The 24,739-nt window shown below is 49.9% G+C and overlaps 2 protein-coding genes and 1 long non-coding RNA gene across 7 annotated transcripts; all 3 read left to right on the forward strand.

Annotated features, from left to right (window-relative positions):
* The first annotated feature begins 196 nt into the window (after positions 1 to 196).
* SETD7 (SET domain containing 7, histone lysine methyltransferase) lies at positions 197 to 11,605 on the forward strand. Its single transcript, XM_031588806.2, has 8 exons — positions 197 to 330; positions 3,065 to 3,194; positions 6,112 to 6,313; positions 7,220 to 7,409; positions 9,016 to 9,097; positions 9,730 to 9,847; positions 10,096 to 10,253; positions 11,177 to 11,605. The coding sequence occupies exons 1-8, from the start codon at positions 291 to 293 to the stop codon at positions 11,355 to 11,357; spliced, it is 1,101 nt and encodes a 366-aa protein (XP_031444666.1). The 5' UTR covers positions 197 to 290; the 3' UTR covers positions 11,358 to 11,605.
* Positions 11,606 to 16,964: 5,359 nt separating this feature from the next.
* LOC116226099 (uncharacterized) lies at positions 16,965 to 22,119 on the forward strand. Of its 5 annotated transcripts, none has more exons than XM_090138648.1 (7): positions 16,965 to 17,530; positions 17,912 to 18,133; positions 18,611 to 18,742; positions 19,236 to 19,382; positions 19,605 to 19,665; positions 19,815 to 20,468; positions 20,622 to 22,119. In XM_090138648.1, the coding sequence occupies exons 1-6, from the start codon at positions 17,366 to 17,368 to the stop codon at positions 19,916 to 19,918; spliced, it is 831 nt and encodes a 276-aa protein (XP_089994774.1). In that variant the 5' UTR covers positions 16,965 to 17,365; the 3' UTR covers positions 19,919 to 20,468; positions 20,622 to 22,119. The 5 variants fall into 5 exon arrangements, with proteins under 5 accessions (XP_089994774.1, XP_089994778.1, XP_089994777.1 ...); XM_090138652.1 differs by having other exon boundaries at positions 19,301 to 19,382; XM_090138651.1 differs by having other exon boundaries at positions 17,912 to 17,971.
* A 46-nt stretch (positions 22,120 to 22,165) lies between these two features.
* On the forward strand, positions 22,166 to 24,276 carry LOC149918054 (uncharacterized). Its single transcript, XR_016465817.1, has 3 exons — positions 22,166 to 22,625; positions 22,742 to 22,850; positions 24,061 to 24,276. It is a non-coding gene; the product is annotated as an uncharacterized LOC149918054 (long non-coding RNA).
* Positions 24,277 to 24,739: the final 463 nt, after the last annotated feature.

Raw genomic sequence — 24,739 nt, forward strand, 5'->3', positions numbered from 1 at the left:
GCGCTTAAAGCCCGCCGGCCGCTTTACGCGTTTCAGCCCGAACCTCGCGCTCCTTCCGCACCGCACACGCTTTACGCGGCCGCCGCCGCCACGCCGCTGCAGGGGGCGGCTCCAGCCGCTGCCGCCGCGCCCCCGGCCCCGCCCCTTTCCGAAGCTACGCCCCCTCCCGCCCAGGCCACGCCTCCCTCTCCGAGGCCACGCCCTCGACGGGGCGGGGGTAGGCGGGGCGGCGCGCGCGCGCCCGGCCGTGGTATCGCGGCTGCGCCCCGCCCGTCGCCGCCGCCGCCGCCATGGACAGCGACGAGGAGACGCTGGAAGAGACCGTGGAAGGTGTCAGCCCGGGGCGGGATGCGGGAGGGCCTCGCCGCTCGGTATCAGCGGGGCGGGATGGGCCCGGCCCCGTCGCTCGGTCCCGCGGGCTGCGGGCGGGGGCTCGGGGCTGCGGGCGGCCCCGCATGACATCAGCGGGCTTATGCAACGGCGCCGAGCACGTGGCGCGGGGCGGGAGGGGTCGCGGGCGGTGCGGGCGGCACGGGGGGCTGCGGGCGGCATGGGCGGCGCTCCTCCGGACGTGGGGAGGCTCTGCTGGGCCGCCGTGCCGGGGGGGGCTGCTCGCACCTCGGGTCTGGGGGTGGCGGCGAACGGGGCGGTCGTTCTTCTCCTTAAACGCCGGACAGCCTGGGAGGAGTAACGGGAGCGGGAGATACGGAACTTAGACGCGTGTTCGGACGTCTGGGTTTTGTTGTCGCGATAGGGGGGAGCGGCGAGGAAAGGGAGCGGCGTTGTGCTCCTGCTGGAACGCGGGGGGAGCTTCCATTCATTGGAGCAGAGCTCAGCAGCAGGCCTCGGCTCTGAGCGAACCTGCGTCTGTGTCATTAAGCTTGGGCTTGCTTGTTTTCCTTTTTCCTGTTGACTGAGAGACGCTGAATGTCTCTTAGTCGTTGGAGATGGCTTTCGTTCTTTGTTAACGTTCTGTGCCTATCAGAAGGGCTGGGTTGTTTGTGCTGTGTCTGAGAGAGGCCCTCAGAGGACACTGCATGTGCAGCTCGGGCTGTCCCGAGCCCTGCCGTGTGTGCTGTGTGTGTGCGGCAGCCCCTGTGCTGGGCTCTGCAACCCGGTGCTCCTTAACGGGGCTGAGCAGCCCCACGATTGAGGTCAGAAGGTGGTTTGGTTTGCTTTTCAGAAGTATCGTATGCCACTTGTTTTGGTTTAATCTGAGTGCTTTATAAAAACATCGCTCTTGTGGCAAGGGAAGAACTTGTGGTGTACAGCGTAGGGTTTGTGAGCTTACACCAGCGTACCTTCTCATACTGCTAAGCCCTTAATTAAAACCTTACGTGTTTGCGTGGTGGTTTTCCTCTGAAAGAAACATCCACATCAGAGATATCAGCACTGTGACAATGACGTGGGCATAATTGCTGATTCTGTCCCGCTCTGCAGCGCGGCTGTCCTGGTGCCGGGAGGGACTGAGCCTCCTCCTGCCCACGGCAGCAGTAAGGGCTCCGCTGCACCATTAGGAGAAGCCCTCGGGGACACAGCGTGGTTCTGTACTTCTGGTCCCTTGCTCCGTTACTTCTCTGAGCTCTCAAGCTGAGTGGTGTCTGATGGCTTTGATACTTTCTGCGCTTTGTATGCAAGATGGGATATCTCATTATTTTCTCCTGTACCCCTGTGTGTTTCCATACTTAGCTGTACCACACGTAAGAGATGATTAGTAAACCTACGGAGCATAACTCAGTTACTATCAGGAACATTCTCTTAGTTACTTAAAGCTGGGGCAGGTTGTGTGTGTGCTGCATGTGGGAGGGCTCCTGGCATCCTCACCGTGCTGCTCTCCAGCACCTTTGTGCCCCCAGCGCTGTGCTATGGGCTCCAGGTACACCAGGAGCAGCTGTCGGTTTCCCTCTGGCTCTGCAGAAGCAGTGAGAGCTGCAACATGAGCTCCGTTATGCTCTGAGTTAATCGGAGCTGCCAGTTGCATTCGGTCTGAAACAGAGCCGCGGTGGGGATCTGTGTGTCACCCATCTGCTGTCCCCCTGTGTGCCAGCTGTGATGGGGAAAGCTGATACGGCTGGGAGAGGCTTCACACATGGCAGAGGCCAGGCAAGCAGCGCTTGAGGTACAGCGTGGCTGACTGACAGGCGTCCTGCGTGCATGCATTGCAGATATTACGGGCTTTTATTTTTGTGTGCTTATGTGGATGTGAGGCGGCACACCCACATTGTTGTAAGGCTTATCCTAAAAGCCCCATCTTACTCAATGGAGTAAAGTGTAAATGTGGTCTTTCTCACCAGGAAATGAATGGTTTAGATTTGAAAAGTTGCTGTATTTTTAAAGCTGTGTGTTAAGGGAAGCTAGAGTGATATGGAACTTGGTTATTTGTTTATTTGGCTCCGAGGAGACCTTGTTGTTGCCTTCCAGTACTTGAAGGGAGCATATAAACAGGAGGGGGAACAGCTGTTCACGAGGGTGGATAGCGATAGGACAAGGGGGAATGGTTTTAAACTGAGACAGGAGGTTTAGGTTAGATATTAGGAGGAAGTTTTTCACACAGAGGGTGGTGACACACTGGAACAGGTTGCCCAAGGAGGCTGTGGATGCCCCATCCCTGGAGGCATTCAAGGCCAGGCTGGATGTGGCTCTGAGCAGCCTGGTCTGCTGGTTGGCGACCCTGCGCATAGCAGGGGGTTGGAACTAGATGATCATTGTGGTCCTTTTCAACCCAGGCCATTCTATGATTCTGTTTCAGATAGGTTTCTATTTTTTGCTTATTCTTTTCCTGTCTCTCTCGTCTTCCGTCTCTCTCCTTGTATCCTGCCCTTTTTTACTGTTACTTGTAATAGTAAAATTACACGCTACTAATAGTGTAGCGTGTTGCACAACAGCGGCCTCAGTTACACTGAATCTCTGAAAACTTTTCTTAACATAAATGTTTTGGTGAGAGTTAATGTTTAATACTGGGGAGCTGCTGCAACTCGGGGATCTGCATAATCGGGGCGGATGTGCAAATTGATATCAAGTTTAATGTGTTTTTTTGCCGTTTGTTATGTGGATTTTCTTTCAGGACATCTAGACGACGATGGGTTGCCACATGGATTCTGTACGGTCACCTATTCGTCCACGGACAGGTTTGAGGGAAACTTTGTTCATGGAGAAAAGAATGGCCGTGGCAAGTTCTTCTTCTTTGACGGAAGGTAAACACCAGCTCTCCTATGTTCTGTATTCCTCTTCCTGCTTTCAGTGCTATGAATCTTAATCCATGTTCCTCACACTGAGAGTTTCCAAATAAGCTTTTATATGAAGAGCTCTAGTTGTAGACCTTAGGAATTGGGCTGTGCTCAGAATTATTGAAAAGTCACAATGACAGCTGCAGGGCTACAGATTTCAAGCCTGTAACTGCAGTGGACTTTGAGGCCTGTGAGGCAAATCAAGGGCCTACAGCTCCCTGTGCCGGGCCGTGCACAGGTGTAGGAGCCTCTCTGGGCTCCTTCTTGTCTGCTTGGTCTTGGGAACTGCTAGCAGCTAAAAGGAGCAAGTTACGCGTGGCTTTGTTCTCAGCTCTACCCCGTCTTCTGCATGTGGCCTGCTTTATTTTCAGAGAAGCCCCTTGAACTTGCACTTTGTTTGCCGGGAGCTGTGGCAGCGACAGGGGCTGCTCTGTGCCTGAGGGTACGCTTCCTTCCGAAGCCCTCATCAGGAGCACCCCGAGTGCCTTCCCCCACCAGCAGCGCTTTTCCTCGCAGTTGCTCAGAACTTCCTGGGAAGGAGCAGCAGATGTCTGAAAGGACACGATTCTTCTTGGCTCCGCAGCTGCCGGTGGCACTATGAATAGCAGCTGCGAGGCTGACAGTCGTGCCGGCTCCACTCTCCCCCTCGCTCTGCAAACCTCCGAGCAGGAGCGGAGGTATTGTGCCGCTCAGTGAGTCAGCTCCTTGTCTGCGCCCATCTTTGCAGCCGCTTCGTACGGGAGACTGTGGGGCTATTTTCATGGGGAGGATAATATTTTTCTTCAGTTACGCAGAAACTGATTAGGCCTCTGAGCCTGGATGAAGAAAAATCCTCGCTGTTGTTGGTAATGGGCTTATTAAATCTTGTTCGAGTCGCTGAAAATCACTATTGCCCAGCAGCTGACCTCTCCAAAAAACCGTTTTGGTTTTTTTTTTCCGAGTTGGCAGACAGTGTCTGTATGGACATGTGCACATAACGCTTCTGTGCCCACTGATGACCTCAGCAGAGCGAGCTCTGAGCGTACAGTTGGAGAAAGTGGCCCACAGCTTAGTTGGTGGAGCTGCTGCACCTCACCCAGAGTCCTGGCAGCGCTCTGTGGGGGAACTCGGGCTGCTGCTGTACCTCTTAACCATTGCGAGCTCTTGATTTTTCTTTGATTAACATAACCCTTGATGAAATGGAAGGGTTGGCTACTGTGTGACTGCAGGAACTAGCAAAATGAAAATATACCAAAACAGTCTGTAATACGGGTTTAGAAAATGGGTGATCTCTACAAACTGGCCTGAATTTATTGTAATTGAGCTACGGCAGCCTTAAGCGGTGACTCTGATGGCATCGCAATTTACCTAGCTTTGCCCTGGTAGCGGGAGTGTCCGGGTCATGTCAGGTGGCACAGCGAGGGAGGATGACTTGGCGTAATGCAGAGCCTGCTGTTCCCATTAACTGTGCCTTCAGCCAGGCTGAGAGCTTAGGAAGGGATCTTATAAAGAGAAATGAATTGCAAACGTTTCTCCGAGCAGCTCTCCCGATGGCACCACGCTCTGTGCTTCGGGGCAGGAAGTGGGCAGATTTCAGCTAACCTTAAGGGTTATTAAACCCTAAACTCACTTAAACATCAGTTGGCTTTTGTTGTTTTCTTTTTTTTTTCCTCCTTCAAAAATGCAACACACCCCACGTATTCCTTTGGAGAACAGGCTGACCTCTGGCAGATTCTTCTCTCAGATGACATACTCGAGCTCTCGGTGGTGCTAACACTTGCAGGAGAGCACTTCACAAGCACTTTGCACGATAGCTGTGAGTGTGAGGGCTGCGCCTGGCGCTAAGCTGCAGCTGCTGCTTCCATTAACCGGGCGCTCCCGTAAGCTGACAGCTCCCAGATCACAGCAGGGGCGTGTTATGTTTAAGAAAAAGCTTTCAGTCCTGCCGTGTGTAAGGAAAGTTGGGTAAGGGTCTGTTGGCGTGGCTTAGAATTGGGAAGAGTACTGCATTAAGCGCGACTTCTTCTAAAGAGTAAACTTAAACGTGGGCTTTGTGTGTGTTATCAGCTGCAGTGAGTTTCACTGTTGTGCTCCCAAACAAACTGCTTATTTGGTAAATGTCTGCATCGGAAGCAGAATTATGCAGCAGAAGTGTGTGTGCTGCAGCTGACCGTTAGCTAAACGTGCAGAGGTAGAAGTTCAACAGTTTGTATTTCCCTAGGCTGGTCCTAGTTCAGGGGAGAAATAACTGTGAAAGAGGATCTGCTCTGTGATGTTTTCATTCTTTGTAGTTTCCATTGGCTGCCTTCTTAAGCAAGGAAACAAAGCAGAACATGTAAGTGTTGTTGCGTCCCTTCTGAAGGATTTGTGAGACAAAGTCCAAGTGAGCTGAGTGTGCCTTTGTTCAAATTGCAGCACAGCATGAGTTGTGTTTGACAGGCTCCGTTCCATTTTAATAGAAGTACATGGAAAAATGACAGTGCCTTTAGCAAATCCAGGGCAGGTTGCTGCTATGTGTACTGCTAGGGAGCGAGCTGTGACTTGGTGACAGGTTGTAGTTTGTGCTCTAGTATAGTCCACCTGTGCGACAACTCAGTTTCTTACTGGAGTGATGTCAGCATAGACCCACGCACAGGAGGTAGAACCTAGTGTGAGCGTAGCTTTCTTGACCAATGCTTTCTGCTTGGACCAAGAGCGGTCTGTTCACTGTTTTAATTTGCTACCGCAGCCTATAAAAGAAGCTCAGCAGCATAATTTAAATGAAGAATGCTTTGTACACTGTGTGTGCCCTAGTCAAAGGACAGCATAAAGAGCTTGGTTGCGTTGTGCCCACATTGAGGCTTTGGATTTGCTTCTTTCAGAGGTGAATAGTCTTCTATGGCTGTTTCCTTTCTCTTTTTGCCAGCACCCTGGAAGGGTACTACGTTGACGATGCCCTGCAGGGCCAGGGAATCTACACGTACGAGGACGGAGTGGTGCTTCACGGCACGTATGTGGATGGAGAGCTGAACGGCCCAGCCCAGGAGTATGACAGTGACGGGCGACTGATATTCAAAGGGCAGTATAAGGACAACATCCGACATGGAGTTTGTTGGATATATTACCCGGTAAGCCTGACCTCTCGCTCTCTTATTTGCCGAATAGAACGCTCACATGTCTTTTCTCTGCAGCTGAAGCAGATACCTACTGAGAGCCAGCTATCTAAAAGGAAACACAGGAACCTAGGTGGAAGTTGTTTTCGTTCTGGTTTTGGATAATCCAAGATACAGCAAAACCTTTTCAGTGTTGCTCAGTGTACAGCGAGGCTGTGAGCTGCCCTTGCCATTTTTATGTTCCGGGGAGCCCAGTCCCACATAAGATCATTTCCATACATCTCCTTGAGAATGCTGGGCCAGCAGTTCTGTCACTTTTTTGCGCTGACTGCTGATGAAACGTGTGGAAGCCACACAAGCTAACGTAACCTGCTGCTCCTATTTAGCTGGGAGAGGACACCTATGCAAGGCACGTGCTGCCTTGGCCCAGCAAACGAGATAAAACTGGCGTGAGAACTGTGCCTCTGAATGGAGGGTGTGTTAATACTTCTGTCATTAAGTGAGCCAGAGTTTTTCTGATTCTTGGTAGAAGCTCGGGTATTCCACTGGAAAACCCTTCATAATTGCTACGTGCTCTTACTACCGTGCTAAGTTACAGCAACAAGGGTGATTGCTTTTTCTCAGGTGGGTTTTTGTAAGTGCATTACTTTGGATCTTGTTTCACAGTCTGTTCACGTAAAACTTTTGTGAATTGAAGCTCAGTTGCTGTGTCAGGCAGGAAAGAGCCTGGGGTTTGGACGTTGTCAAATAATGTAGAAGACCCAGTTCATTTCTTGTGTCGTTTTTATCCTGACCAGAATTGGACCCAGCTTCTTTATATCATTCTTCCTCACACCCGAGTGTACGGCAGTTAATTGAGGTTGCTTTTCAAAAAGTCAGGAAAAATCACTCCAGTGCTCTTCTCTTTCCTTGTCCATTCAGGACGGAGGCAGCCTTGTCGGAGAAGTGAATGAAGAAGGAGAGATGACTGGAGAGAAGATAGCCTACGTGTACCCTGATGGAAGGACTGCATATTCTGGAAAGTTCATAGATGGAGAAATGATAGAAGCGAAACTGGCAACTCTGACATCCTTAGAGGATGGGAAACCTCAGTTTGAAGTAGTACCAGGCAGTAAGTTAAGCTGAACACACCAGCTTGTATTCTTGCTATCAGCTCTGCGCCGCAAACAGCTCAGTCTCAATAATATGCCCCATTAGAGGCTCCGAAGGCTGTGTGTGATGAGAGGCTGAGTGTATTAGTGAGAAGCGCTTTTTCTAAACGGTAAAACTGGGCAGAAGAGCTCGAGTCCTTTGCTCTGCAGACAAATGGGAAGCGACCCATGTGGTGGTGCTGCTGAACTGCATTTCGTAACCCTTCTCTGGCACGCTCGGGGACGCGGTCCTGCTTGTCGCGCTCACCGCTGCCAGCTGGGTCAGCATGAAAGCCTGCTTAACAGTGGTAGTGCTGGCACAGCTGCAAGCTTTGTCTTGTTGGTAACATAACCAGCAGTGCAGAGGAGGGCTGTAGTGTGGCTGTAGCTCCATCAGTTCATGTGGAAAAGCGTATATTACTGCTGTGCGTATCGTGCCGTCTGTGTTATAGAAGGACGCAGGGGATTGGAATTAGCGAAGTAGATTCAGTTGTTGTGTAACAATGTGACTCACCAGGACCCTTTGGTCTGCTGACACAAAGAGGCTATAAAAAGGTTGGAGTCGGGCATGTCGTTCTAGAATAGCTTTGGTGCTCTGGGGCGTGCGCTGTCTTTGGGGGTGAGAGGGTTAAGCTGTGGGCAGAGCCGTGAGCAGGAGGCATGCTGCTGCACGATTGACTCTCTTTCCACCTAAAATTGTGGTCACCCGATGCGAAATAGAAGTCAGCGAGAAGAGGATGGGAACTGAGAGTATCCCTATGGCCATTTGTTTTTATTTAAAATCTCTTGGATTTAACTTTAAACAAATCTGAGATGGTACGGTTGTGCTTTACGAATGGGTTTTGATTATGTTCTGAATGAAGCTGCCCTCAACTGGGACCGATCTGTTTTTAGAACTCAGACGCTGTGGGCGATGGCCTTTTACCAAACTTAGTAATAATTGGGATTGTTTTTCTCCTTATGTCCACCTTCATCTTAACCTACCTCCCAGACAGTCTGTGGCAGTTGTTTGGAGGGGGATGTAAGGATATCATTAGAACCGTACCGCTGAGTTGCTTAGAAATAGCAGGAAGTCAGTGATGGTAGCAAATGTATTTTATGCTAACTGAACGTTACTTTCTGGAGGATGTCTGTTCTAGGTCTGAATTAGAAAACGTCACGTATGAAATAGTCCAGATTTTGTTTTTTGGTGGTTTTTTTTTTTTTTTTTTACTTACTGTATTATTGAATATATCCTTGTAAACTTTGCTTTATGTTTTAATTAAAGATTTGAGGAGGGTAAGTTTTGGAAGGCTGTCCAGTCTCTGAAAACTTGATAATTTAGGGATGATGTATCGATTTGTAAATAATATGCTGCCTCTGTTATGTTGAGGGGGGGAAAAGTAATCAAGAACCCGTTCCGCCGAAACAGGCCTCTCACAGGGGTGCACCTCCATTTAGTACCCTTTTTTCCTTCTCCCTTTCCCCCTGAAGCATAACGTTTTATGCAGACGTTAATCTAATTTTTTAATGTCTTGATTATGTTAAGGGCTGCATGCTTTGCGTACTGCCCATTCATTTGTTTCCCTCATTGGTTTCTCCTTTTAGGCCCGGTGTACAGTTTTGACAAATCTACTTCATCCTGCATTTCTACAAATGCTCTTCTTCCCGATCCTTATGAGTCAGAGAGGTAGGCTGTTTTTTTTCTCCCGTCCTCCGAGGCTGTCTGTACTTCTTTGCTGTTATGTTTTTTGAGCCCGATTTTGCCTGTGTTTTCTCATTTGAAATAACTGCTGTCTGAAGGTTTGTGGTATGGAGCCTATACCACACGTCAGTAAACATTTGACTTAATTGGATTTTTCTGTCTTGCACAATAGAATTGCACTCTGGCGGATAGAACACAGCTGTACGTTGTAGGAGATTAAAGTAGGATCTCTTTAGCACTTGAAATATGTGTCGAGTGCAGTACTTGGACTCCAATAAACGCCCCCATCCGTAACATTGTGAGCAACCGAGCGCATCGCTCCCCCCTTCTCTGGACGTAGACCCAGCTTCACATCTTGCTGAACGGCACCTCCGGATGCAGCATAGTGCCAAAAGTAAACCCAGAAACTGGAGGAAAGCAGGGTTCTGCTTCAGCAAGTTGTCCCGTGATAGTTGGTGACACTCATGAACTGCTTCTGTGACCTGTACACGGCCTATCACATAATTTTCATTTTAGTTAGACTTAAGAAGCTTTGCTCTGTAGGAGGCTCTATTGTAGTCCCCTTCTTATACTGTGACGTATCTAAGTAATGGCTATGTCCGTTCTTCCCCTTGTAGGGTGTACGTTGATGTCTCTCTCATTTCCAGTGCTGGAGAAGGATTGTTTTCAAAAATAGCGGCAGAAGCTCGTACCGTTATGTCCTTCTACAATGGAGTGAGAATTACACACCAGGAGGTAAAGGAGAGAAAAAAGTCAGTCTGAATTTTCATTGCTCCCTCTGAAATCTTATAGCATCCCCTTCCTACCGTTAAGATTTAATACGGTGGAGTTTAATTTGAAGCAAGTGCACGTTCAAGTGTTTATTTTAGGAAAAAATACATAGCCAGGAAAAGCTTTAGTTGCATGTGTTAGAATGTTTGCTTTCAAACTGCTGACGAGGTTGACCCTCCGTGCGCACACTGGGTTTTTGCCTTGCAAACTAGGTAGACAGCAGAGACTGGGCCCTCAATGGGAATACAATATCCCTGGATGATGAAACAGTCATAGACGTGCCGGAACCCTACAACCACGCCGCCAAGTACTGTGCGTCGCTGGGGCATAAGGCCAACCATTCTTTCACTCCCAACTGCATCTATGACCCGTAAGTAGAAGTTTGGTTCCGATGCCTAAGGCCCGGGATTGTGAGCTACGGGCAGCGGTGGGGCTAATGGGTCCCGGTGCTGAAGGAGGTCATGCTGGAGCCTGGCTGGCATTTTCCGTGCCTGGCATCTCTTGGGACTAATCTGTGGTGGGGGGGTTGGGGGCTATCTTCAAGTAGGTAACTTTGCTGTCAGTCTGGAGAGCTGTCCATGAGTTATAACACGCGTGAACTCTGTGCTCTAAGCCCTACTTTGAGTAGGACTGCGCTACGTTGGCTGAGCTGCAAAAGCGTGACCAGCACCATCAGATGTGCTGCCACTTTGGAAATGCAGAAAATGAGCATCCTGCTGCTTTGCAGTTGGTGCACAGCGTTAGGAAACTTCTGATGCCATATGTATGCCTGAGGGTACAGATGCCTTTCTTAGCAGCGTATGAAAGGACAGTCCTGTAGATCTGTACGTGGGGAATAGTTTTCCTTCATTGAATTAGTTGGTTTCCTTTACTGTTGGGCCCTGGGAGAGGATGAACGGAAGCGCCTGTTGTTTGGTAGGTACCTGTGCAGGGGAAATGAAGACGAGCAATTTCCTGTGCTCGCCTGTCTCGTATAATCTGCGCTCATTTCCTATTATCCAGTTATTCACCCCTGCGGGCCCCAGGCACGTGGCAGCGATTAACCTTTTATTTTCCTTCGAGCAAGCGATGTTGCAGGACTATTGAAAGACCTCTGTCAGCAGAGCTATGCAAGCGGGTGCTAATATATCGATACATATGCCCTCGTTACTGAAGTCTGTATGAGGTTGACTCGACGAAATCTGCTGACCTGATACAGATTACAGGCGGAGCGACCGCTGAAAGTACGCGTAAGGGGGGCTACCGGAGTCTGTGAACTGCCGGCTAAGCAGAAGTGTTTCTTCTTGCGTTTAGGTTTGTTCACCCTCGGTTCGGGCCCATCAAGTGTATCCGTACCATCAGGGCTGTGGAGAAGGACGAAGAATTGACAGTGGCCTACGGATACGATCACAACCCCGTGGGGCAGAACGGGCCGGAAGCACCCGAGTGGTACCAGCTGGAACTGAAAGCTTTCCAGGCTGCCCAGCAGAAGTGAAGCGGAGACTCCTCAGTTCAGCAAACTCAAAAAGAAACTTGGATCTATGCACTACCTTTGTACTGAAAACTGGACAACCAGGGATTGTTCATGCCGTTGCATCATAACTTTGCATTCTGTGTTAAGAGATAAGTTTCTTGCATACTAACTAGGTTTGACTGTGTTACTCATAGCAGATTTAAAATTAGCTAGCGTCGCACCAGTCTTATCTGGAGAAATTATTTAATATTCTATACGAGACGTGATATTCTTTGGTAGCTTCTGCTTTTGCACCATATGCAAAGATGCCAAAAGACTAGACAGAAAACTAAAATGGGTATATCGTTCACTTTTAGTCGGCAGACTTAGTGTTGCTCTCTATCTGCCTAGGCATTATTGTGCAACTGCATTTTGCATATATGCCACTTGTGATGATAACAGTAATATTTTGATATTCTCTAATAGTAGCATAATTTTGCCTTTTTAAACCTTTGATCTGAATCTTGCAATAGAGCAGTTTATTAGCATCTAGGAGGCTGGGTTTTAACTCCCCTTTCCTCTTGTCTGAACGTTGTTCTTTCTACGAATCCTCTTTTGCGGGAGAAAATCCTTTCTAACTAGTGGAAAGGCTTGTACGTGTACGTGAGAGTGCCGTGTGTCAGTCTCTGTGGCTCTCTAAGTAGTATAGCGACGTGTCCAAGCCTAATATTTATCTGGCCTTCGTGGCTGGCTTATTTTATTTAATTTATGATTATGACACGCAAATGAAGCTGTTCTTTGCACGAAGATTATCCGAAAGGAAAAACAGACTGGCTCTCTGAAGGACTTTGAGAAGTACACGTTCTGGAAGGCAGGTACATTTACGGTGTTAGTGTCCGTGAGTTGGTTTGTGTATTTCACCCGTTGGGGTGGCCAGTTCTCAAGGCAGAAACGGGTTCTTTTGAAGGAAACGCGTGTATCTGAGGGCGGGCTGCAGAACTCGGTCGAGGAGAGCTGTATCTTTTGTAGGTGTTCAGTTGGCAAAGAATATAGCTGTTGTTTAGTAGCGCTCAGATGGCGAGCGAATAGGACCGGAGATATCAAACTGAGAGTTCTGTGAAAGCTGAGAAGATTGTTTCTTGAAAGGCAAACAGCCGAATGTAAAAACATCTCTCGCTGTTCCTATGTAGAAGCAGCAGTCAATCCGTAGCTTCGTTACAGCCGGCGGCGGGGGCTTGTGAATATTTGTCTGCAGGGCTGTGTTCTGGGGGTTTTCAGGGATAGGGGAGTTGTTCATTTTTTTTGGATGCTATACCGGTCTTGCCTAATGCTGTAGAAGAGAGAAATAACGATCGCTTCAGTCTGGATGCTGGAGCCCATCTGGGACTGTGATGTTCTCTTCTGGGCTTAGCGGCTTAGCAACAAGTGAAATGCGTTTGCAACGCTTTCTCTAAACGTTTGTAGTTAAAAATGTTTGTATATATGTAACATAGATGGCTTGGAAATAAGACCTACCTTTCTATTGCAGCGTTTGGCTTCTTGAATGGCCGCAAGCGTCTGGCTGCCTCAGGAGCCAGGCTTTGGGCTGTTGGCAGAGGTGGAAGGAGGTTGCCATGAGTGCGTTCGGGGAATCTTGACTTGTGGTAGGAATTGTGAGTGCAGACCTCAGACCTGGGGCTCTGCTTATATCCTGCAACTGACCACAAAGCTTTTTCAGCACTTCACTGTGGAAGCTTACACGAAAGCTACGGTCTGTGTGCTGGGGAGGGGTGCGGGCACTCCGCGGGCTTTTGGATGCTCTTCCAGCAGCGAGCGGAGCGTGAGCTCCAACGTAGCCGGAGACTCGTGCCGCAGCTCCGCTGCTGGTCGGTCCCAGGGCTTGGCTGAGCGTGCGGAGAGACAGAATGGGGCCTCGCGGGTGAGGGGGAATTGTCTAAGAGCGGTTGGTGGCACAGCTTCAGCAAATCAACCTCAATGAGAAATCTGTGTTTTTACTGTTGTTTTTATTTCTTTTTCCCCACCTCTCACTAGTTGTTTTGGATCGCGGCTGTTTCAGCTTAGAGCTGCGTTAAAGTGCAAGGAAGAGGAGAGGGACGCTGTGTGTGACTGTGTGCAGCTGTGAGCAGAGGGCAACTCCTTCCGCAGTGACCCGCTTTTCTTCTCAATAACCTACTCTGGATTGCTCGCCTCTTAATGCCAGCTAGGGAACTGTGCTTAAAACGTTGTGTTCTCGAGCTCCTTGGCTTGTTTGCTGATCGGTCTGACTCCTCTGCTGTCCCCTCTTCACGCAGACCTGATTGTTTTGATAGATTGGTCTGTGTTCCTATTGTGTGAATATAGGGAGAGGCAGAAGAGAGGGGTGCTCTCAGCACATCGGGTTTGGAGGTAGCATGGGTGGGTGCGTCGTGAAATAGGGAAGGCCCGGAAGAAAAGGCACTCGGATGTCTCCGTACGTTCTCAAAAGCCACTGCTTTGGTGACCGCCAAGCAAACGCTCTCGCTCTCGTGTACGCTTACAGCCAGCTAGCATGCTGCGGCTTTTGTCTGTGTTAGCTCCGCTGTCTCCTCACCACTCTTGGTCCTCCTATAGATCCCTTCATCTGTGACAGACCTTTGATAGAAGTTGTGTTTATAAAGCCGCTTTGGCTCGGTTCAGGACCAAGCCCTTGGGTTCTTCTATGTTTCCTTTTTCTTTGTGGTCTGTTACAGTAGAGGTGGATGGGATGGTTTTTACCACGGGATGGCGAAAGGGCTCACGGCTGAGTGGGTCCCTCGGGGGTTTTTGGGAGGTGTGTCGTGGCAACCTCAGGTTGAAACACAGGTTAACTACATAATTCCGAGTGATGCCTTAACTTGGTCAATGCATTTTGCAGCTCAGCTTCTGGGGCTCATTGGTTAGTGAGACCAGCTTAGCCAAACTGCTTACAGTAGTATTGCGAGACCCACCACGGAGCTTGATTTCAACTTGAAGGGGACGAAATAGTTATTTTGCAAAGTGATTTGTTTTAGTTACTGAATATCACTATTTGTGAAAACACAGTAAGTAAAGAAACTCTACTTCTCAGAGTCTGGCCCGGGTCCTGTTCGGTCAGAGCAGAAGCTGGAAGAAGAGCTCGTAGCTGTCAGCTGAAGCTGGACGGCCAGGAGGATCACGGTGTACTCTTTATGACTAGAGGATAGCTTAAGAGATTGTGTTACTGCTGCTTTTTTCAGGTACAGGTCAGTTCCTAATTTCCACCCTTAGTCTGCACGCCTGCAGGTGGCTTCAGTACAATTTGAGGGTCGTTACCCAAGTTCCTTAGTGAGAAGGAGCCCGTATCAACCTGTGTTATAGGCTGCTGACCCTCTCTTGGGAGAGGTTAACGAAATGAATTTTTTTTTTTCTCTGGCAGCACTGTGTTTTGTCACCAAGAGCAGGGAAGTGTAGTTTTCTGGAGAAGCGGTTAACCTTGGAAATGAGAATGTGAGTAGTTATTGCTGAGAGCTACCTGCTGGGTCGCGCGCCTGTGGGTAACAGGGAAAAGGGCTTAGGCTTAGAGAAGGGATCTCCTAGCGGGTCTGCTGCTATTATGTGACTCTCTGGGATCTGCTGGAACAAGTAACTTTCCTTCGCAAATCTGAAAAAGCTTTTTTCCTTTTCTTTGGTATTTATCAGAAAAACACCTTAGCCTTCAGAAATGGAGTCCTAGAAATACACGGATATTGTTCTGTAGCCATCTGAGTGATGGTTCTGGTCGCTCTTTGGCTTCTTTAGCAGCTGCGACGATGCCTTCTGGCGTGGGCCTTGCTTTTTGTCCCGAATGCAGCTGAAGCGTGGCAACAGGCGACTCACGCCGGTTTCAGGGCAGCTGGGGACGCGTTGCTCAGCCCGGTGAGGCTGTGCGTTTTGGGACTGACTAGGCAGCTCATTCTAGCTGAGCCTTTCTAGGCGCAGAGCTTTTACTCGTGACGCACGCAGTCGGCAGCGGCTGTAGTTTCTTTCTCAGGGCTGCTGTGTTTCTTGGCCGGCATGGAAGCAGGCGTGCCACCAAAGGCCTTGTTGCCCTCTGCCAGACGCTGGAGGAGCTGGTGTTTGGTACCGAGAACCGAGAAGCGGTAGAAATCCTCACCTGTCTGTTTCCTCCCTGCTTGGCTCTCTGAGCTTTCTCTGCTTCTGGGTTGTTCCCATCGCTGTTTGCAGCTGGCAGGCAGTTGTCCTTTGGTCGAAGCCAGGGCTCACCGCTTCGGGTGTGCCGGGGCCGTACGGCATGGTTCCTGGCCCAGAATCATGCCTCTGATTTATTTTGGCCTTTCATTGCAGCGGGAAGCGTGTGGCCAAACGTTGTGGTTGTGATGAGGTGACAAGTAGTACAGAGCTGTTACCCGCTGCTTTGGTTTCCTCTCACACGGCAGAAATGCTGAGGCTGCTGTGGGTGCCTGAGGAATTCACTTCTGAGCATTTAAAAAAAAAAACACAAATTGTTTTGAAAACGATGTTGCTGAAGTGTCTCCTTAAGTGCTGGGGTGCTGTGACGGCCGCCGCCTCCTCGCTCAGCACGCACTGCTTTGTGCTGAGGGCGGTTGGGTGAGGAGCGCGGGCCTGGGAGCAGCTTTGCCTGCGGTGTACGTGGGCATAGTGCTCACCTGCGTGTGGGGAGAGCTCGTTCCTTTTGCTGTGTGTACCGCGAACAGGAGGGCTGTATTTCTGGAACGGTCTCGTACAGCATTTTTTTTGTTTTGTTTTTCAAAAAAGGTGCAAGATTGAGTGCATGTTTACTTGCCCCAGATCAAAGGTTTTGAACACTAAGGTCACTGTCAGCTGAATGGACCCTCCTCTTGGCGCTCTTCTGTCTTCAGGCAATCGAAGCTGCTGCCCTTTCTCTCCCAGTTTTACTGTAACTACTGTTGGGTTTTGCTGTTTTCATTCCCGGGAGAACTATGTACAAAAAATTGAAAGCAATTAAATGTTCAAGCCATAACATCATGAGTGTGGGAAGACCCTCTTCACGAGTTTTAATGTATTTATATGTAAAATGACGTTTGTATGAAATATTTTCATGGTAGAATGCATATTTTAAAAGCAAAAAAAAAAGTTCCGGTAAGATGAAACAGAGTTGCAAAGGATGCGTTTTTGTAAGATGCAACTGTAATTGGTTACTGATAAGTAGACTTCTTTTATTTTTCCTTGGGGGAGATGCAAGCAATTATTGCAAATTACAATTGCGAGCGGTCCTTTCTGCTGTTCGGGGAAGTATTTATCCAGCATCCCGTGTGGCTGCCGTAACTCGCGGCGATAGCAAGGCCCGTCACACGTTCAGGACGTACCTCTCCTGCCCCACGCGGGCCCTGGGCAAGCGGGGCCCTCCCTCCTTTCTGCAGTTCTGTCCTGTACGACTTTTCCTACTGTAACTGTACTGGGTTGAACTCTTGAGCTAAGATCCAGACTAAAATTGTGTGTCACTCGACGGTTTCTGCGGGGCCTTCTGCCGTTTTAATACTCTGTAGCCCATACTTACTGGGTCTCTCGGTTCTTCAGAACTAAGTGCTAAAGAATAATCCTTGGGGTGAGCTTACACGCGTGTTCACAGTTAACCCCGGCGTATATAACTTGTATACAGTACTTGATAGGTGTTTTATGACATTTGTATCGAACTACGAGCCTTACCGAACATCTGTAGGTTTATTCATGACTTTTAAAAATGGATAACTCTAAGAAAGATGTTTACATGACTGACGATTGCCCTTCCTTTGATGTTATGTATGAGGTTTTTATAGTGTGTTTGGGTGTATGTGCAAGGAAGCAAGAAAAAAAAAAACAAACAACACGTTTCTGGGGTTTGAAAAAACAAACAACAAAAACAAACAACACACAGACTCGAGAAACATTTGTAATAAGTGAATTTTAAAGATCGCTTTAATTGCGCTACGGAGGCAATGCAGATATTAAAACGTTCAACAGCAGCGCTGTCTGTCCGTGTTTGCTGCGCCGCCCATCCCGGCGGGCGCTGAGGGCCGGGCCGGCTGCTGGCCAGTGCCGCCCCGCGGAGCCGTGCTCCGCCCCGCCGGAGCGCTATGGATCGCTACCGGTACTTCGTCTTCAACCAGCGCAACATGGTGCTGCTGGGGCTGCTGCAGGTGGCCTTCAGCACGCTGTGCGTCGTCAGCGGGTTCGTCGACGGCCTGTTCGGGGGCGACTCGCCGCTGGGCAGAACCAGAGCGCCCGTATGGGCTGGGATGGTAACGCGGAACTCCGCTTTCTATCTTTCTATCCTCCGCGGTTTCCCCTGTGGTTTCCGAGGGTGGGGAGAGGCCGGGGCTCCTCGCCAGCCCTTCCTGCTTGGAACCCGGGCGGTGCTGCGGGCGGAGCTTCCGACTGACGGAGCGAGAGCCGCTCGTGCCGGGTGATGCCGAGAGCGGGGCTGCTGCGGCCGCCGCCCCCCGCAGGCTGCCGCAGGGACGCGACTCGGCGCGGAGCACCGCGGGCCAGCGGCTCTTCCTTCGCTCCCCTTCTCCGTTTCTCCGAGCCAGACCCTGAAAACGAGGGCCTTTCAGCCCTTTATCTTCAGAACCCGATACCCGTCGTCAACTCTGATTACCGACTCCTTTTCTGCGTTGCAGGTCATGGGAGTCCCAGGTATCCTGGCGTTGTTTTCCTCTCAGAGGAAGAACCCGGTCCTTGTAAGCAAAGGGGCTTTGCGTGCGGATGGGGCAGGGGCTGGGTGCCGTGCGGGGAGCCGCCTCCGCAACCCGCGGAGCCCATTTCCTAGAGTGGCCCTCGTGGGAAAAGCCGCATCTATACGAAGGAGGAGGACGCGATGTCTCTGCCTTCTAACGCGTAACGTGAGCTCTGCCTGGCTCCGATAACCCAAATCTGCAAAAAATGCTCAAGAATGCCTGTGTTATCGTTTTACTCTTTTATTTACGATTGCTGCCTGGCATTAAGTGTGCGCGGCAAAACAGGAAGCAAGTTAATTCTCCTGCGTGTCCTAGATGGGTGTCTCTAGCTGCGCGAGCCCTAAAGGAGGATGCAGTTCCTAAGAGACCTTTAAGAAGGACGCATTTCAGCCCCGCTTGCACCCGGGCCCGAGATGTGGGACTCGATGGTATCTCAGCAGCTCAGTCCCGTGGAAGCCTTTATTGCGCTGTGTTTGGTTTCCACCCAACGGTTGCTACCGGATACTTCCTGGTGTTACAGCAGGTCGAAGTCTGAGACCTGCTGCTCACTGGCCCCTTTTCTTTGTGTTAATTGCATTATTTTAAGGCAGGGCAGTTTAAATGCCTTTCCCTTTTCTTACTTTCCTGTAATTTCTTTGCCAGGTGAACGTGCTGGTAGCGGCATCTATGCTGTCTTGCGTGTCCATCCTCATTGTCATAGTTTACAGCTCCCTAACGCTGTCCTACGGAGAAGAGGAGGAGCTAAGCTCTCACCCGGTACACGTTGTGCATACAGTGAGTGTCCCCCGAGCCCGTCGCTGTCCTTGATGTGCAGCTTCCCGCTGCCTGCCGACGGGCCGTGCACCCCAACGCAGCGAGGTCGGGTTCGTAAGCGCCGAGGTGGCAGCAGAAGGGTTGGGTTTGTTTTAGGAATGAGTTGCTTTGCCCTTCTGCGCATCGCGTCCGTTGCGATCCGTGTGCGGGTACATCCGAGGCACGTGAAGCTGTGCGTCAGGTCAGAGCCAAGCGTCAGGCCGGGGAGACGCAGCGTAGCCAGGCGTATCTCATAGCATGACAGGGAACAGCCCGTTCCTTGTCTTTTAATGCATTGTTCGTCCGGAGTGCTTAGCTTGGCTCGTTCTTCAGAGCACAGAAGAAAGGTTTTAAAGAACACTGCCCTGAAATCGATACCGATGCGTAATCACGGCTCTCTTACAGTGTCTAGGGAATTTTGGTGGAAATCTTTGCTGTCTGAACGCGGCTCTAACGTTTCCTTTTTTGCTTGCAGAAGCTTGTTCTGAATAAAGTTGTCAAGGGTGCTAACATCACAATGTTAATTGCATCCGTCTGCAGCGCCGTCGTCGTGCTGGTCATTGCCTACCTGGGGTGCCGAAGTCTTCCTCGCTGCTCGTGCTACGACAGCGTAACCGGGATGGTGAGTGGGGGGCTGAGAGCTCCGCGTTATCGCACGGAGAGGGAGGGCGTGCTTCCCTTCCGCTAACATTACCTCGGCTTTGCCCCGACCCTCCTGCTCCAGTGCTACTGAGGGAAGGGGGTGTCAGAAGGACTTAAGCTTTCTGTCCTTCCTTTTGCTTCTCCCAGTTCTTATTTACCAGGTCTCAGGGTGAGGTTTGTGATGGGGTTCTTTCCTTCGTAGGAATGGTTGCAGCCTTGTGACGACCAGACTCAGGCCGTGGAAATGGTTTGCGCTGTACAAAGTGAGTAACTGTTCCCATCTGTGTATTTGGGTGTTCGCTGGGGATATGAGCCGTAAATCCCGATAAGAAAAACATTCTGAGCAGGGACCCAGGAGTTTGTGTGGAGGGCTATGCCACGCCTAACAGTTCCCTCTCCCTTCCCCACGCAGGTCCTGGGGATGGAATTCTTAACTTCCCGACTCGGTTTCCAGCGCAGGACTGTGACGCGGAGGAAGATGCATCCAAGCCTCCGCCGTACGTCAGAATGGCTTGAAAAAGTGACGGACTGATCTAAAGCTGCTAGTCGAGACATACAGTGAGATGGACGAAAGGAGTCCTCCCCGTTTGAAATCATTATGCGCTTTTCCTGGGCCTTTTAAAAAAAGCGCACGGAAGGAGAGAACCCTTTGAAGGCCTGACGGTCAGCAAAGATCCCAGTGCAAATGGAGAGACCTGCAGATATTTGGGGACGTTCAGACTCTGTGTAGCTGAAATAGCTCATTGCCTCTGGGAAGCGTGAGCTTTTTTTTCCGGCTTTTGTACTTAATTTGTGTCTTCCTCCACTAGAAATCATCGTGCAGTTTGTCTAGCAGCGCTAGCCGTACGCATTCAATTATTAAACACAATTTATTTTTAAAAGAAATGGATTGTGGTGTATTCCCTCTTATCTTCTCCCCCTGCTTCTTGAATTGTATGCCGCGAAGGATCCACCTTGCTCAGCTGTTAGCTGAATATTTGCCCTCCGGCCGGGACGGGGCGGGTCACGTCAAGGACAGGAAGCCTTGCAGTGCCAGTCTGATGCCTCCGTGGAAACAGAGCTCTGGGTGTGTTCCTGCCTGGGGACAATTCAACTTATTCGTGAAGGATAACGCTAAGTTGATAGGGGCTTAGTTACAGCAGCTCCTCATACGGAGTAACTTACCTAGTTCGGCTTTGGAGACTGAAAGTTTTAAGCGTTCTGCTGAACTCTTTTACAGATCTGGGCCTGAGTGCTACCTTGGAAGGATCCATGGCTTTCAGTCGACTTATCCGAGGCGCACAGATTCCCACCTGCACTGAAGGCTTCGCTTCCAGGTAGGCTGAGAAGCATCTGTAGGTCCGCAGGCTTTGAGCGTGCAGCAGATTGCCAATCCCACAGCACGCGTTACCCAGCACCTCCGGCCCAGCGGGACCGGGCAGGTTCACCTCCCGGGCAAGCACGCTTTACTGGAAGGGTGAGTCATGCCTGCAGTGTTGGCTCCAGGAAGGAGAAAGGTAGGAGAGAGGTGTCTTTCCCTTTCCCAACAGGTGAGGGAGTTAGATTGTTCCCCACTTTGTTTTTCTAGAGACCGAAGCCTTCTTTCTAGTTCTAGGAAAAGGACCCAGACGCCTCGATGAAACTGGGGCTGTTTAGTCTGGAGAAAAGGAGGCTGAGGGGAGACATTATTGCTCTCTTCCAATACCTGAAAGGTGCTTACAGTGAGAGCGGGATTGGTTTTTTCTCACTGGTGACAGGTGACAGAACGAGGGGAAATGGCCTCAAGTTGCGCCAGGGTAAGTTTAGGCTGGATATCAGGAAACACTTCTTTAGAGGAAGGTTTGTTAAGCACTGGAATAGGCTCCCCAGGGAGGGGGTTGAGTCACCATACCCGTTGTGTTTAAAAACCGTCTGGATGTGGTGCTCGGGGACGTGATGTAGTGCAGGGTTGTTAGAGTTAGGGTGGTACGGTGAGGTTGTGGTTGCACTCAGTGGTCTTTAAGGTCTTTTCCAACCTGAGCGATTATGTGATTCTATGATTCTAAACCCTACGCTACAGTTTGAAGATTTCTTACAAATGCTGGCACTCTGCTACGTTCCCCTTGGCACCCGTGTGCACCCAAAGTCTCAGTTGCCGGGCCTGCTAACTGCAGGTAATTAGCCAGTTAGAATCCACTTTGAGCTCCAACCTGACTGTATGTGACTGCGTTGTTTTACATTATTTGTCTTTAACACAATAATCCATAACATGAAACAGAAAGCGATGCCGTGCCTTCTCTGTTGTAGTGTAGCAAGCATCAAAGCAGCGAGCGTGAGAGCATTTCCACCCTCAGATGCTTCTGTCAGCCTGCAACGAATTGTTTTTTCTCTTTGATTAACAGAAACTGTTGTCCTTGTAGATTAAAAGCAAGCAAGGCTCCCCGAGAGGTTCGTGTGATTGCCAATACTTTATTCCATCTCGGCTTTGATTCTCTGTGTTCTGACGCAGATTTTGTCTTTGAAGGAGCAGCTTGCTGGAAGCGGCTTGTTGCCTAAAGGCGCCGCTCAGCCACCGCACCCTGCCCGGGTGGAAGCTGCAGTCCCACCAGAGATAGTGCTCTGTAACATTGCCTTATACTGAGAGATAGGACAGAACTGAACGATGTGTGGGCCCAGAGCCCAAAAGCAGCATCAGTGACGCTCAGGGACAAGGAGACCCGCTGAGGACCGGTACCCTGGATGCCTTACAGCTGCACAGCAGCAACAAGTCCTTCTACAGAAGGAGAGTTTCTAGTAAAGAAACAACTGCATTGTGGAAAGCGGTGGAAACCGTACCTCAGTTTAACGTCAGTTTCTATCATTGAGTGGCAGTGCAGAAAATGTATTGGTGCTTGCAGCTTGCAGCACTGTATTTACTGGTGCTCCACGTGTGCATCATGTTCCCCCCAGAGCCTGGCAGTGCCTCCCTCACCCCCAGTGTTTCCCAGTTCCCCGGTGGCAGCTGGGGAACACTATTCAGCGTGCAGGCACCATCCGCAGCACCTCCAGGAGCGACAAACTTGGCGTTTGCTCCCCCCAGACTTTTGCTACTTGGCAGGCTGTTAGCTGATGGGACGTTGTAATGGAACGTTAATCAAGGAGCCGGTTTCTCTGAGTAAACATTCCACTGGGAGTGAGGTATCTGCCGCAACCGTTTTCTATGCAGAAATACAGAGGAACTCCACAGAAGAGCTCCTCATGAAACTGAGGGTGTGAGCAGGTTGGGGTACGTATATGATAACCGCTTCTTGAGGATTTTATTACTTCCCTTCCCATCTTGTAATGGCACTGCCTGATAGTAACGACAGTTTCCTTTATTCCTCGGCCCTGTCGGGGCCGCAGCAGTGGGCACGCCGCTGGGAAAAAGCAGAAGACAGAGGACAAAACCGCCGCGCCGCACGGGTTGCAGAGCTGCCCGTTCCAGTGACGTGCAACACTGAACTTCACTCAGGTTGGTCAGCTGCAAAATGCGCTCTGTGTGGGAAATGACTCTGGGAATGAACAGTTCTCATTTTGTTGAGAAAAATCTGTTGGCCTAATTTATAGCACAAGTGCTATCTGGCTCATCGATGAAGGTGCTCACCCAAGTTTTTGCCTGGCCTCAGTGGCTCTTCTACAACAGTTCCTTGGCTGATTGCTGATTGCTTCCCTTTTTCTGTTGCTTGCAAGACAATCAAATGTAGTGTTAGCTGCCAAAGAAAGCCTCGAAGGAGATGGGAAAGCACAGGCATAGTAGTTAAGGAAATAAAGGGACGTCCTGGGAACAGAGAGCGGTGCTGCCTGCACTTGGAAGTAGGAAGGTGTTTCTCTATAGTCGACTTAAAACCTCTCTGATATAGCTGGATTCAACGGTTCTTTTCACTGCGAGACTTCCATGCCAGTCACAGGAAAGCCAGCTCCGTGCTTTCTGACGGCAGCGTCTCGGCGACTCGGCGGTGAGGAGGATGAGTAATCATACGCAGGGACTCAAATCACCCTCTGACGAGCAAGTGGTTTTTATGTTTCTAGCAGTAGCTGAATCTTCGGTCGACGAAGCTGGGGGCCCTTTATTGCTTCCTATTTATGAGTGAGGTACAAATATCTTGAAGTAAACGGACAAGTTGTTGCACAGATCTTAAGGTGCGTTTCGCCTGCTTCCTTACTGCGCGCCCTTCCTACGGACGCAAAGATGGGAAGGCACAGCTGAGCGCTTTATGTTTTGTGCTCACGTGCACGCTACTTTTCTCTTTCCTTTCACTTAATTGCTCTATGACGTGTGTGCTTACTTACATGTATTAAGAAATACAGGCTCTCCACAGTAATCACAGAGGCTCTCCACGCTCTTGCAATTTACAGTTCAATTCTTCGTGCTTACAGATACGTCGGTGCGACAGTTCTTTGTTGGTTTTTCAGGGGAACAGGGGGGAGGTCAGTGGCATCTGGAACAGAGAAAAGTTTTCTTAAAAAGAGCTCATAAACTGTTAGAGTCCGTGCTTATCCTTGTCAAAATGTGACGGTGTAAATACACCTCCTGCTGAATTACAGGAAAAAACATTGCTTTCAAAATGAAGGGCTGGCGGTTGACGTACTGCTTTCACACTCAAACAGGGAAGCAGGTGGCTTCTTTTTGCACTGAACTTCACGGGCATGCTTCACAGAGCTACGAACTTGTCTTACAACAGGACCTAATATGAAGAAATTGTACAGAAAGGAGGCTTATGAGAAGCAGACGGAAGGAGCGAGAGAACCCCTGAGCTTTTCGGTCCTGTCAGATACGGTTTTCCTCGGCTCCCTGAAATCCAGTAAGTACCTGAAGATCGCGGCAGTTGGTGGAGGAGGCAGGGGTGGTAGATGATGGTGTTCTTTTTTCCTTTTACCCTGTCCCTTTTCTTTTTCCCCTTTTTACTACGGTAAACAAATTTTCAGTTTAGGACATCAGCAAAGTGTGTGCATAATACTGTATTTAATTTGTTAAGAAAAGCACCTCGGTTTGTGTTGGGGCTGAAGTCTAGAACCAGATTCACCGTAAAGGCACGTTATCTTACAGAACATTCTGTTTTCTGCGTATTCATACTGTTTAGAGAATAATACTGGGTGAGGTAATTTAAATGGAGTTGAAAGTCATTGAAAAGACGGTAAAGCTCATCGAGTCCAACCGTGACCTAACCGGACTACCCTAACTAACAACCCTCCACTCAGTCATGTCCCTGAGCACCACATCCAAACGGTTTTTAAACACATCCAGGGATGGTGACTCGATCGCCTCCCCGGGGAGCCTATTCCAGTGCTCGGCAACTCTTTTTGTACAGAAGCTTTTCCTGGTATCCAGCCAAAACCTCCCCCGGCGCAAATTAAGGCCAT

This window comes from Phasianus colchicus, chromosome 4 (genome assembly GCF_987193195.1).
Source record: "Phasianus colchicus chromosome 4, bPhaCol1.hap1.1, whole genome shotgun sequence".
Classification (NCBI taxonomy): Eukaryota; Metazoa; Chordata; class Aves; order Galliformes; family Phasianidae; genus Phasianus; species Phasianus colchicus.